The sequence below is a fragment of the Triturus cristatus genome, chromosome 6 (genome assembly GCF_964204655.1).
Source record: "Triturus cristatus chromosome 6, aTriCri1.1, whole genome shotgun sequence".
Lineage (NCBI taxonomy): Eukaryota > Metazoa > Chordata > Amphibia > Caudata > Salamandridae > Triturus > Triturus cristatus.
In genome coordinates, this window is record NC_140589.1 from 196,573,272 (window position 1) to 196,586,698 (window position 13,427).

General features: G+C 43.4%; 1 protein-coding gene across 4 annotated transcripts in view; it reads right to left on the reverse strand.

Annotated features, from left to right (window-relative positions):
- Positions 1-4,286: 4,286 nt before the first annotated feature.
- The window catches only part of LOC146816630 (cytochrome P450 2K1-like), a 504,791-nt gene continuing 495,650 nt past the window's right edge, over positions 4,287-13,427 (reverse strand). For all 4 annotated transcript variants that reach the window (XM_085610503.1, XM_085610501.1, XM_085610504.1 and 1 more), the window contains one exon: positions 4,287-12,787. In XM_085610503.1, the coding sequence (XP_085466629.1) occupies positions 12,606-12,787 (182 nt within the window). In that variant the 3' untranslated portion in view covers positions 4,287-12,605. The remainder of the gene's footprint in view (positions 12,788-13,427) is intronic.

Below are 13,427 nucleotides of genomic sequence, written 5' to 3' on the forward strand. Positions count from 1 at the left end.
CTACCGGTAAACCAACTCAGTTGCAAGTTTGACCATGAATGAAAGGGTCTGAAAGGAGTTTTTAAAATAATTTCCCCCAGATTAATAAATGCATCAACTAAATTCCTATGTGTCCTCGGTTTAATTAATAGTTTATCCATTAACAACGAAAAATGTTAATTAACCAGGAGCATCAAAATAGGGTTGGTATCAATGGCCTGCTATTTAACGCAGGGCCTGTATTATGAGATGGCTCTCGTTTTGACATTCTAAATGTCAAGGTATTAGGATTGTGGTTGCTGGCACAGTTATCCATTGTTCCCGCTGACTCAATAAATGGAAGCAGAGTAAGAGAAATTAAAATATAACCAATTATGCTGCCACTATCCTGGCCATGAAAAGGATTTGGTTTTGTTCAGCCCCAATTTCATCAATAAGGTTACCTAACTCATAATCAAGAAGCTTTTTATACAAAGTTTTTCCTCTAGTATCCATACTCCTCTGGGGACTATACTCATCCGATGCTGTCAGCAAGTCAATGTTGGTAGAACAAAATGAGTGGCTATGAGTCTTGGGGGATAAGCAGAAGGTCCAATCACAAGGCTATAAGTAGATTTGATACAAATGCCTGATTGCAATGGTCTTAAATATATCTTAGTAGGCATTTGTTTGTTCAATACATGGATTGAAGTGTACCTGAGAAGAAGTTGTGATGCACTCAGCATTGCCAAGCTGTTACTGAGGGAGTTAATCTGTAGAGTTGCCTTGCTAACTTCTTTAGAATCTGAAAGGGTGCACACAAATGAGGTCATGAGGGTCTCATGCATGGCACTGGAAAAGAAAAGATGTTTCTTTGTAATGGCCATCCCTAATCACCAGGGTTAGTGGAGAGAGGGAGCAGTATTATGAAAGCAAAGTTGACTAAATTGTTCTCTTTGACGTCATTAAAATGGCCAGATACTGCTCTTCTAGTACTACTCAGCATGAGAAGCAGCCCTAATAAAGGCACAAGATTAACACCTTATAAGGTGCAATGATGCAGACCATGCAGGTTCCTGATACACCTCCAGCTGGGTAAATCAGCATGTTCTACACATGGGTAGAAAATATGGCTTTTGAACTTTATGGAAGCAGTATGCTGGCCACCCAGCACTGGGGAATATATATTTATAATAATCACCAGACAGGTCGCTCCTCATGGTACTTGTCACCTGTATATTAATAACATGGTTATAAGTAATTACGTTCATGTGCACTCATCCACATGGTGCCATTTTGTCCTTTGTAGGTCCTGTATTGGCAGTTTACCAGCCACTTGCCACCACCTCTGCTGCTGCTATACTGCCTAATCCACGATGCAGACTGACCACACATACCAGATAAATGGCAGACAATTGTAATTTTATCTCTATGTCAATTGATAATTGCCTGTTCATGTCTTTGTCCACATAAATATAAGCATAGTGAAAATCTGCCTTTATAACACTGTCCCATGGTTACCATGTCTCACTAAAAGGAATGATGTCTAAGAATCAAAATACATCCTCCTTTTCCCTATTGTATCGGTAAATATGAGAAAAATGTGTTTTTGTAACTAGTTTGAGGCTTGCTAGGGATTCTGGGTAACAGAACCTTGTGAGAGGCACACAAGTCACCTCATCCTGGATTCCCCTTGGTGTCTGGTTTAAAACAATTTAGAGGTTTGCTAGGTTTCCCAATGTGCCAGCTGCGCTAGGACCCAAAATCCACAGGTAGGCACATTGCTAAAAACAAGTCTGTGCCTAGTGGGCTTTCTGCCGCCCTGGGGGGGAAACCGGGGGGGGGTTCCCCGATATGCTCCAGAGGGGGGTAGAAAGACTGTGGCGATGTTTTTGGGGTGTGGGGACATTGGTATGCCCATTCTGGGCAGCCAGCAGCCCCCACCCCCATGCATAAAAAAACCAGCATATTCGCTGGCGCCTAGTGGGCTTTCTGCCCCCCCGGGGGCAGATCAGGGGCCACTGCCCCCATCAGCCCCTCAAGAGGCAGAAAGACTGTGGCATTTTTTTTGGGAGGTGTGGGCATTGGCTTGCCCATTCTGGGCTGACCTCTACCCTGAATTAAAAAAAAAACATTCCTGAGGCCTAGAGGGCTTTCTGCCCCCTGGGGGCAGATAAGGGGCTAAGGCATTATGCCTCTGGGGAGGGGAAGAAAAACTGTGGTAATTATTTTTGGGGTGCAGCAATATCAAGCCCATTCTGGGCAGGCCCCACCACTACATTATAAAAAAAATCCCTGGTGCCTAGTGGGAAATTGCCCCATCTGCCCCTGAGGGGAGCAGAAAGACTGTTGCATTTTTAGGGGGGTGGGGGCATTGGCCTGCCCATCTTGGGCAGCCCCCACCCCTACATCAATAAAAAAATCCCAGATTTTGAATGGGCGTTCTGCCCCTCGGGGGGCAGATTGGAGGCTACTGCCCCCATAAGCACCCCTAGGGGGGCAGAAAGACTGGAATTTCACTGGGGGCGGGGGCTTTGTCATGCCCTTTTTGGGCAGCCCCCACCCCAACATCAATAAAAAAAATCCCTGGTTTTTAGTGTACTTTCAGATTGGAGGCTACTGCCCCATCTGCCCCCTGGGGGGCAGAAAGACTGAAATTTCTCTGGGGGGTGGGGGCATTTCCATGCCCTTTTTGGGCAGCCCCCACCCCAAAGTCAATAAAATAATAAATCCTGGTTTCTAGTGGGCTTTCAGCCCTCCCAAGTTGCAGATTGGGGGCTACTGCCCTCTTCTGCCCCTCGGGGAGGCAAAAATACTATTGCTTTTTTTGGGGGGGTGGGGGCATTGGCCTGCTCATCTTGGTCAACCCCCACCCCTACATCAATAAAAAAAATCCCTGATTTCGAATGGGTGTTCTGCCCCCCAGGGGGCAGATTGGGGGCTACCGCCCCCCCAGGGGGGCACAAAGACTGGAATTTCACTGGGGTCGGGGGCATTGTCATGCCCATTTTGGGCCGGCCACACCCCAACAACAATAAGAAAAAATCCATGGTTTCTAGTGGGCTTTCCGCCCCCCTGGGGGGCAGATTGGGGGCTACTGCCCTCATCTGCCCCCTAGAGGGGCAGAAAGACTGACATTTCTCTGGGGGGGAGGTGGGGGCATTGCCATTCCCTTTTTGGGCAGCCCTCACCCCAACGTAAATAAAACAAAATCCCTGGTTTCTTGTGGTCTTTCGGCCCTCCCAGGGTGCAGATTGGGTGCTACTGCCCCCGTCTGCCCCCTTGGGGCAGAAAGACTGACATTTCTCTGGGGGGGGGGGGGGTGGAGTCATTGCCATGCCCTTTTTGGGCAGCCCCCACCCAAACTTCAATAAAAAAAAAACACTGTTTTCTAGTGGCCTTTCCACCCCTCCGGCGGGACAGAATGATTGTTGCACTCAAACAAATATGGAGGAAGCAAAGGCCCTTGCCCAAGGGGCTGCTCCCCCCTCCCTGGTGGTAGTGGGTGGATCCTTGCTTGGGGATTGCCCTCCTGGGGTGATCCCCGAGCAGGGATCCACTAGGGAAGTGTACCATTGGAAGGGGGAGATTCTCCTCTTTCCAACAATACCTCTCCGATCTGTTTCAGTGATCGGGGGCTGAGATAGCCCCACGAGCACCGAAACAATGAAAATGAAACTAAGTTGGAATGAAAATGCTAATTGACCTCGGGAGGTTGGGGAAGCTCTTGGAAATCTTCAATCACTTTATTTATTTTGTGACTGTGTGTGGTCTCTAGCTGTATAAAACTTGTCCAGAAGAGTTGAAATAGAAATTAATAGCATTAGGTATTGCAGGTAACAATTTAAATTGCATTAGGCTTTCACCACCTAAATGGATAATTTCCAGCGATAAGATCCTCACCCTTGAGAACTTCAGTGTATGCAAAAACATCTCAAACCATACATTCTATTGATTGCTCCCCTTGCACTTGTAAAAAAAATGGTGGGATAAATATACTCAACATATTGACAGTTACAGCATGTATACGATAGTAAGTAAGTAAATTGTATTATATGCTTAGTTAATAAAAACCATTGCATAAGATACACTCATTGAAAAAGCTAAAATATGGAAAACGATAAAATTGAATCATTAATGTCACATGCAAATGGGATGCAAAGTCCATGATTGCGTGATCGCCTGTGCGAATACATCCGGAGAGTGTTCCAGTTAATGCTTTTAAGTTCAACTGGATAATTTGATAGTCGAATCATCTGTGCATGTATGCTATAATCACACTACTAAAACCAAAAAACGAAAAAACAAAAGTAGTCACCGTCAACATATGAATGCTAAATATCTGTATTTAATTTCAGCAGCATTTTTATGAGAAAATAACAGGTAAGCTTATACTTCTTCTGAAAAACAAAAGTTATTTGAAGAGTGTTACATCTCACGAAAACCTGAACTGAAGCATATAACATCAATTCATGCACACAGTATCTGCATATAAAACCATAGGGATTCAACCTATCGTCCTAACGAATACGTTTCTCAACAAAATGGAAAACAGTGATGCAATATGTCTCTGATACACAAGCCCTGACCAAGCAATCGCCACAGCAAAATGTAAATGGGTGAAGAAGAAGGAATCTTTAACCTCTTTAACATAGCACTCTGTTCTGTAATCATTTGTATGTGAACACTTTTGAAATAAGCGCACGTGCCCCTGATATACAACTGGAACATACTGTGAATCGCACCACAAAATTGCTATCACTGTGGAACAAATACATAAACTCTGTGATGTGCACACGTGTGCGCACAGCGATGAGGTACATCAAATATACTCTTGCTTTGCTTATAGATAAGTCACTCCCTTCGGCTTAAATCAAGCCTCCTCTCTTCACAATTAAATAGAGAGTCAGGGTCTATTTACTGTCATTGTCCCTGTTGTAGAAAACTAATTCTCGGCTGTGCGAATCACAGGTGAGTGAAAGTTATAAAAGTACATACAAAGAAGCAGCAAGCTACTAGAAGAACAAGCATTTGAAAGGCAATCGGTCTCGCCTTTGGGACCTTATATGTATTTATCTATGCAGCACATTAGCCTGGGTGCTGAAACATCTACTGTTCTTTAACATGGAGGGAGAGTAAGCACCTAACTGCGTGACACACCAGGTATGGGAACACATGGATAGAAAAATTGCCTGTAAATCTGGAAATGGTATAGTCAATAAATCAATCCACTTTATTCGATTAATTAAAATCATAAAAGTACAAAACAACAACTACAGTCATAAACAGATACAGCAATAAATAACAATATAATAATCAGTCAAAAATATATCATTTAAAAAAGTTATTTCATAACCATAAGGACAAAGATTCCTAGAAATGCAGGGTTACTATTATGTTTCAGCAAACCATATACTAACATATTTTAAAAAATACTTTTCTAGGAAATCAATTATACCAGTAAGATTATCCAGTTTATAAGGGTACATAAGATAACAAATTGACATTTGTTATATCTAATATGAATGTTATCTGTTATATTTCTATAATTTTCCCCCTAATCCTGACGGCAGCAACTAAAAAGGAATCAATGTTAAAAATATCCCACGTGTCAGTTAACATTTGCAAATAAAGTAATGCAGGTTTGAACTGTTGGAAACCCTTCCTAAGCAGTAAAGGGACCAAAAACTTCTTCCGAATATCAGTATAGTATTTGCAGAATAATGGAAAATGTAAAGTATCTTGGATAGAATGGTTATCACAAGTACACAATCCTGCTTCCTCAGGTTTAGACCACCCCACATAGTCCCCCAAGGTCAAATGGATCAAATTAAAACGGAATCTGGTCAAAAGTCAACGATGGAACGGCTTAGTAACAATTAACAGGTAAGGTTCCATCAGCAATGTTGTTTTTACCAAAAAATGGGCCCTGACTAAAGGCTTCTGCAACTCGTTTCCTTCCCGTTCCACCATCAACATTTTTATAAAATTATTTTTAACCCATTTCAGGTCATCCTTCTTAATTCACTCAGGAAAATCATATAGTTCCTGCCGCCCTAGTTTAAAAAGCATTGATTCAACATAAACTAACCATTTAATGTTACACGCTTTATCCAGTTTAACGCAATCCTGCAATATCTGTTGATTCAAGGTTAATTCTGGGTTAAGCCATACCTTGAGCCAGCAGAGTAACGGAGCCGTACTCAGAGTATCAGATAAAAAACCCAGACCCAATTACTGATGTATGAAAAATTAGGGGTAGATTGCGGTACTGAAAGGAGATTACGCAGGAATCTGTTTTCAGCTATCTGTAGCTCTGGCTGGGGTTTAAAACCCCATATGGAGGAGCCATAGGCCGCTATGGCCAGACACTTGGATTTATATATCTTAATAATAGCCTCCACTGGTCTTGCCCCCAGACGCTGAGCAAACCCTAATAAAGCAGAAGTTGATCTAGTTACTGCATTTTTTAAATTTTTTGCTGGGGGACCCAAGAACTCCTTTCATCAAAAACTACCCCTAAATAAGTAAAAGAGGAAACAGAAGACACTAGACCCCCATTACAGTAAAAGGTTTTGGGTTTTGTGACTCTGCGACCTGTAGACAGAATATGTGATTTTTCTATATTTACTACCAGGTCCAGGGACAACATAAAAGCTCCGAACGCATCCAAAAGACGCTGTAGACCTACCGCAGTTCGTGCCAGTAGTACAGCGTCATCCGCGTATACGAGAACCGGGATTAAGGTATCACCTACACGTGGAATGTCCAGGCTTGCTTTGACCAAAGTTTTATCCAGGGCATTGATGTATAGAGTAAAAAGCAGGGGTGCCATTATGCACCCCTGTCGAACGCCTCTCCTGGATTTAAAGGATTTAGAACACCTACCATCCTGTGAGAGCCTAATTGATGCAGTAAGGTCACGATGAAGATCTGCTAAAAAATAAACCAATGCCGGATCCAAAACCATTTCCAATAAGATACTCCACAGCTTCGACCTGTTGACCAGGTCGAAAGCTGAGGTCAAATCCATAAAAGCCAACTTCAGCGAGCCCTCTTTAGCCATGGTATATTTACCTAATAATAAGAAAAGATTCAGGCATTGGTCCATGGTGCTTCGTCCTTGGCAAAAGCCATATTGTAGGTTAGATATTATTTTATTTTCATCTGCCCAGTCTGTAATCTTGCCTAATATAACTTTACCTAATATTTTAACAACTGAGTCGATCAAGGATATTGGTCTATAGCACCTTGGTTCACTCCGCTGACCCTTTTTTAAAAACTGGTATAATAATTGAGTGAGACCAAGAAGCAGGGAACCCAGTCACTGCCACAACGTTAAAGACGTTGACCAGTATCTTTGCCCAAAAATTAGGGTTATACTTATAAATATCAGCTGGGACATGATCTGGGCCAGGCGCTTTGTTGCTCGAGGTGTTTTTTATTGCTTTTTCAATATCCTCAACTTCAAAAATAAGAGGTACTATACCTTGCTGAGGTGGATAATTGGGAAAGGTATCAGTTAACTCGTCAGAGCCATAGATCCTTTCAAAATGGGACAGCCACTGTGCTTCTGTGACATTACTATCCTGACTGTTATTATCCAAGCCTGAAAAAAGAGGAGTATTAACAATAGACCAAAACCTGGCGCTCTCCTTTAAAATATCAACAGATAAAAGGGCATTCCAGGCTTCTGCTTTAATCTCTAATTTCCGCCTATGAACAGCTAACTTATATTGTTTCCTTAACCTCACTATCAAGCACCTGTCTCGAGGAGAACTTTTCAAGGCTAGGATTAAAGCACGATGGGCTTGTGAGCAATTATCGTCAAACCATTTTTCTTTCTGTTGAGCTTTCCCTTTAGTATTAGTGATCAAGTCTGCAGCAATCTGACTGCAGATACCAACAAAAGCCCCAAGTATAACGTCCTCGGGATTTGAGGGATCAATACAAGTTGTTATGGAAGCCTTAGTTTTTAAACATAGATCATTAAAAAATGTAGCAGGCAAGACTTTAGACCACTTAAGCCTCCTAACTTGATCACATGTTACCATACTACTAGCACCTGATTTTACCCCTCCATTACCTAGAAACCCGCAGCTATTAGCTAATTCCAGTAAAACAGGATTATGATCGCTAAAAGGCGAAATTATGGCATTATAAAAAACTACCTTGTCAAGCAAATTTGGAGACAAGAAAATATAATCAATAATAGTCTCACTAGCCTTAAATGTAAAATAACGATCAGCAAAATTATTAAAAGCAGGTTCAGTAAGATCAGCTTCAGACAAAAAGCCCTCTAGGGCAACACCCTGAGGGGAGTGCTCAAAATGAGGTGTCTCTGAATTCGTGTGGACCAAATGATCAGTGATATAACAATGATGGTCCCATAAATGTATATTAAAATCACCCAAAAGTATAATATGATAAAATGTGGATTGATTTTTCCTATATACAACTAAGAAAGTGTTCAATTTATTCAAATGTTGATTTGTAATATCACTATCACCTGAATTATAAAAATTAATAAGTAATAATTTAAAATTGTTTGGACAGCTTACTTCTAATATCAGAAGATTGAACGAGTCAACCTCAAGTCTTCTTAAGGTTCCATTTATCTTATGGGATAGAAGGAACATCAATCCACCCTTTGCTCTTCCAGCCAACGACGGGCGTGCGGATAGGGAATAAGATCTGAACCCATCCAACCAGAAACCATCCCCCTTATCCCATGTTTCTTGAAGAGCGATTATATCGTACCGGTTTATAGAATTCAACCACAATGGGTCGTCTCTTTTAGATTTAAGGCCTGCAATGTTCCAGCTAATAATTCTACAACTTAGGGGGGATTCTGCTCTTCTGTCATCTAATCCATGAACTATTTGGGGCAGAACTACTCTAACCGCCCCTGTCCCCACTGGTCAATCGTTCTGATCCATTAGGGTAAGGGGAAAAAATCTATTTGAAACTAGCGGACCTCCCTCCTTGGGTGTAGGTAATAAAGTTGTCTTTTTTAGTAATGTTGCATCAGCCTCTCTATCCTTACCAACATACAATCTACTAGCAAAATCATGTAAGAAGGTCCGCCCCAATTGAGAAGGACTAATGTGAGCTCGCAGCACCCTAGAGGGAGGGTAGAAGAAACCCAAAGGAACAGCTCTAATATCACTCCCAATTGATTCAGTTGCATTCCAAAACAGCCTCTCGGCTATATCCTGATTATTAAAATTGACTATGATACAGTCACCTGGGACGCGTTAAGGGCCATTACCCACCCATCCAACTCGTCTAGCCATTATGATATGGGCGGATATCCCAGCGGGTCCAGTGGAATGATGCTCACGCCAATTATTTGTCTTACGCAGTAATGCCTCTGTAGATTCAGTTTCTTAAGTACTTAAAGGTGGAACCCCTACAAGAATCGCAAAAATTTTGCATGTATTCGGACATATTTTCTTCCCCTGCCGTACCGCAATCTTATTAAATGCCACATTCATGCCTACCTCAGTATGGTCAACACAACTTTTATCTCTAGATGGCATGAGTCCTTCGCCTACACCTCGACCTTTAGACCCCAAGTGGCTAACTACAGCCTTGAGTTGTGGCTCAACCAAAGGTGTAGGCTGGTAACCCACTAAGTGTTTTCCTCGAGGGTCTACAACAATCTCGGGGCGAGGGGACAAAGATAGATTCAACCGTGCATTAACTTGTGAGGTACATTTTGAATCAATTCTAAAAGAGTCTATCATAGAATCCAGACGGTCACATTTTCTCCTCAGGTCCGCAACGCACATATTCATAGTGTCAATAACTTCTTTGGCAATGTTAGTCAATATGCACTCAAACCGAGTAGAAAAGATCTCTTCCACCAGGTTCCGGAGCACTAATTGAATATTTTCATCCAGCACGGAAACAGGCTTTATTTGACAAGTTTTTAGTCCCTTTTGTTTTTTACTAGATTTTTTGGCTGAACCCCGAGCCCCCTGGAGCCTAACAAATGGGCCTTTAGTAAACTTTACCCCATCCGTAACAGGCACTTGCAATATTGTATCCCCATCTCCTGTACCGATACTATCAGTCACTGGGGATACAGGAACAGTCTTTGATCCATTAATCACCACCACAGGATCCAGGGGTATAGGGGTTACTGATGGGGTCCATTTTCAAGGATATCTTCACCCTCCTTATTACTTAAGCCCAGTTCCCTTTCGGCATCTTCTATCTCGTTATTCAGCACTCCCACAGCCGAGGTCAGGTATGAAATTATTGATGAAGACTTTCGTGGCACTTTAGCCTTGGCTCCCCCCTGAACTTGATTCCCAAGCAGTTTTCTCTAACCCATGTTGTAGCAGTTAGAGATGTGGCCCAGCCCAGCCTCCTCCGGTCTCCGACGGGCGCGGACGGGCCCGCCCTTGGCCCGGGCACGCCCACGCGCGTCCTGCGCTGCGTCTGCCCTGTGCTGTTTTTAAGGGCTCCAGGCGCCCTCTGTTGACGCCGGGTCCCGGCGCTATGCCGGGCCTTCTGGGGAATGTAGTACCCGCTAGGAATGCCGTTCACCTCACGGCGGCGCAGGAAGCAATAAGGCCGTTCGCCTCACGGCTACGATAAAAACAGTTTTAAGCCGTTCACCTCACGGCGTCCATGGAAATGGTAAGCGCGTCCCGCGCTGCGTCTGCCCCACGCTGTTTTTAAGCGCTCCAGGCGCCCTCTGGTGATGTAGGGTCTCGGCGCTATGCCGGGCCTTCTGGGGAATGTAGTACCCGCTAGGAATGCCGTTCACCTCACGGCGGCGCAGGAAGCAATAAGGCCGTTCGCCTCACGGCTACGATAAAAACAGTTTTAAGCTGTTCACCTGACGGCGTCCATGGAAATGGTAAGCGCGTCCCGCGCTGCGTCTGCCCCGTGCTGTTTTTAAGGGCTCCAGGCGCCCTCTGGTGACGCCGGGTCTCGGTGCTATGCCGGGCGTTCTGGGGAATGTAGTACCCGCTAGGAATGCCGTTCACCTCACGGCGGCGCAGGAAGCAATAAGGCCGTTCCCCTCACGGCTACTATAAAAACAGTTTTAAGCCGTTCACCTCACGGCGTCCATGGAAATGGTAAGCGCGTCCCACTCTGCGTCTGCCCCGCGCTGTTTTTAAGGGCTCCAGGCGCCCTCTGGTGACGCCGGATCTTGGCGCTATGCCGGGCCTTCTGGGGAATGTAGTACCCGCTAGGAATGCCGTTCACCTCACGGCGGCGCAGGAAGCAATAAGGCCGTTCCCCTCACGGCTACTATAAAAACAGTTTTAAGCCGTTCACCTCACGGCGTCCATGGAAATGGTAAGCGCGTCCCACGCTGCGTCTGCCCCACGCTGTTTTTAAGGGCTCCAGGCGCCCTCTGGTGACGCCGGGTCTCGGCGCTATGCCGGGCCTTCGGGGAATGTAGTACCCGCTAGGAATGCCGTTCACCTCACGGCGGCGCAGGAAGCAATAAGACCGTTCCCCTCACGGCTACGATAAAAACAGTTTTAAGCCGTTCACCTCATGGCGTCCATGGAAATGGTAAGTCCAAAGCTCTGTTTTTAATATAAAATCAGGACTTTCGGTGGTCATTTCACTGAATATACAAGATTTGAAAAAAATATTATTGTCTATGACTGCTCGTGGAAGACAATTTCTATGGACTGGAATCTAGAGAATGCTAAAGTGATTCTGGTATTTTACTGACCTCTGCTGGTCGTTTTCTATCAAGAAAGTTAAACAGAGGCAGTTGCCAGAAAAAAAATGAAAGTCCCTCAGCAGAAAACAATTCTGGTATTTTACTGACCACTACTGGTCGTTTTCTATCAAGACAGTTAAATAGAGGCAGTTGAACAGAAATAAAGCCCCTAAACGGAAGCAGACAAGTCTAAGGGCTGATCTCCAGAGCCCACAAAGTACATGCACATATAAGTATATACTAAAGTGTATACAAGAGGTCTTGAATGCTCGACCTAAAAGTACAACTGTCACCATGCTGTTTTTGCCTCTTGCTTGCGTTCAACCTTCTAACTCGGAATCTCACGCTCAGAACACTAGCAGTAAAGAACAGACAACATATTTTTGGTCACATCCACATGCAAGAATGTACATTAGCATCGCTTCCCAGTTTGGTCTTCTTGAAATCTTTCACAAAGTTGGTGTATTTTGTAAATGAATGATAAATTACAAAAATATCAAATATCACAGTCAACTTTAACACATGAAGTTAGTCTATGGAGCTGTTTGGGTTGTGTAAACCTTTGTGCATTATTTTATATGATCTGGCCAAGGGATATCTGTATCTCACAAACGTACAAAGTAATTTCTGTGTCAAAGACACTACAGCCTCTTATGTACACCCTAGACATAGTTTCAATATAAGAATACAAACTTTACATTGCTTCTAGAATTCTTATGATATGCAAATTTTAAACAAAAACAGATTTGTGTGAAACATACAAAACTGAAAAATATTATTTTAATATATTTTGGATAGCTGAAAGAGATATTTGTTGTGAAATTAGTTACAAAAATAAGCATGAATTGTTTGAAATCGTGCTCCTGCAAACCAATTATGTTCTAGCCTACAAACTAATATCCAGAACCATAATTTTGACATTGCTCCTCTCTGCTGATAGGTGGGTGACTCATGAGCGTGCCACAGCGCAGATCTTGTGAGGTATAGGCATTAGGGTGAAGCCTTCTTCTGGAGTAACATCCACATCCGTTACCCCAGGAGGAAGGCGGAAGGTGAACTTCTGCAGCAGGCTTGTGAAGAAGATGAAGAGCTCCATCCTAGCAAGATTCTCACCGGCACAGATCCGCCGACCTGAAACAAGCACATTAAGTAAATCCATTAAGAGCACAAAAAAACTGAAATGTAACTGCCAAGCAACAAACTAGAACTTTGGGCACTACATATCCAGAGTAGCGTGCTACTGCCCGAAAAAGCACTTTAACATCCCATCAGGGGTAGCAAGCACTATATAAATGCAAACCTTTTTCCCTCTTCTATACCTCCACTATCCTTCTCAATGCAAATAACAGACTAACATATCCACCACTCAAATTACTTTCATATTCCATTATACTAATTCCCCACTAATCCTTTAGGGTTCCGAAGTAGCATGATACTTGCAGAAAAAGCGCTTCAACACCCGTATAGGGTAGTGTTGTGTAGTTCCTATAAACCTATATAGGATCTGCGCGTTTAGAAAACATAGACTGTAGGATTAGTTCCCAGACTGATTCCAGACACCCCCACCGTGTATGTCCGCCTGTATACCAGCTAGCTCACAGTGCCACTGTAAACTCCTCTTACCAAGGTGAGAATAGTTCTTGGCAACTATTGAACATGAAAACTCTGTCCCATCAGGGATCGTGGAAACAGTACAGTACTTTTCACTCAGTCACCCATGCTCACTTGGTCTCATAGAGAGAGATACACAGAATAAATGGTGGGGATGTTT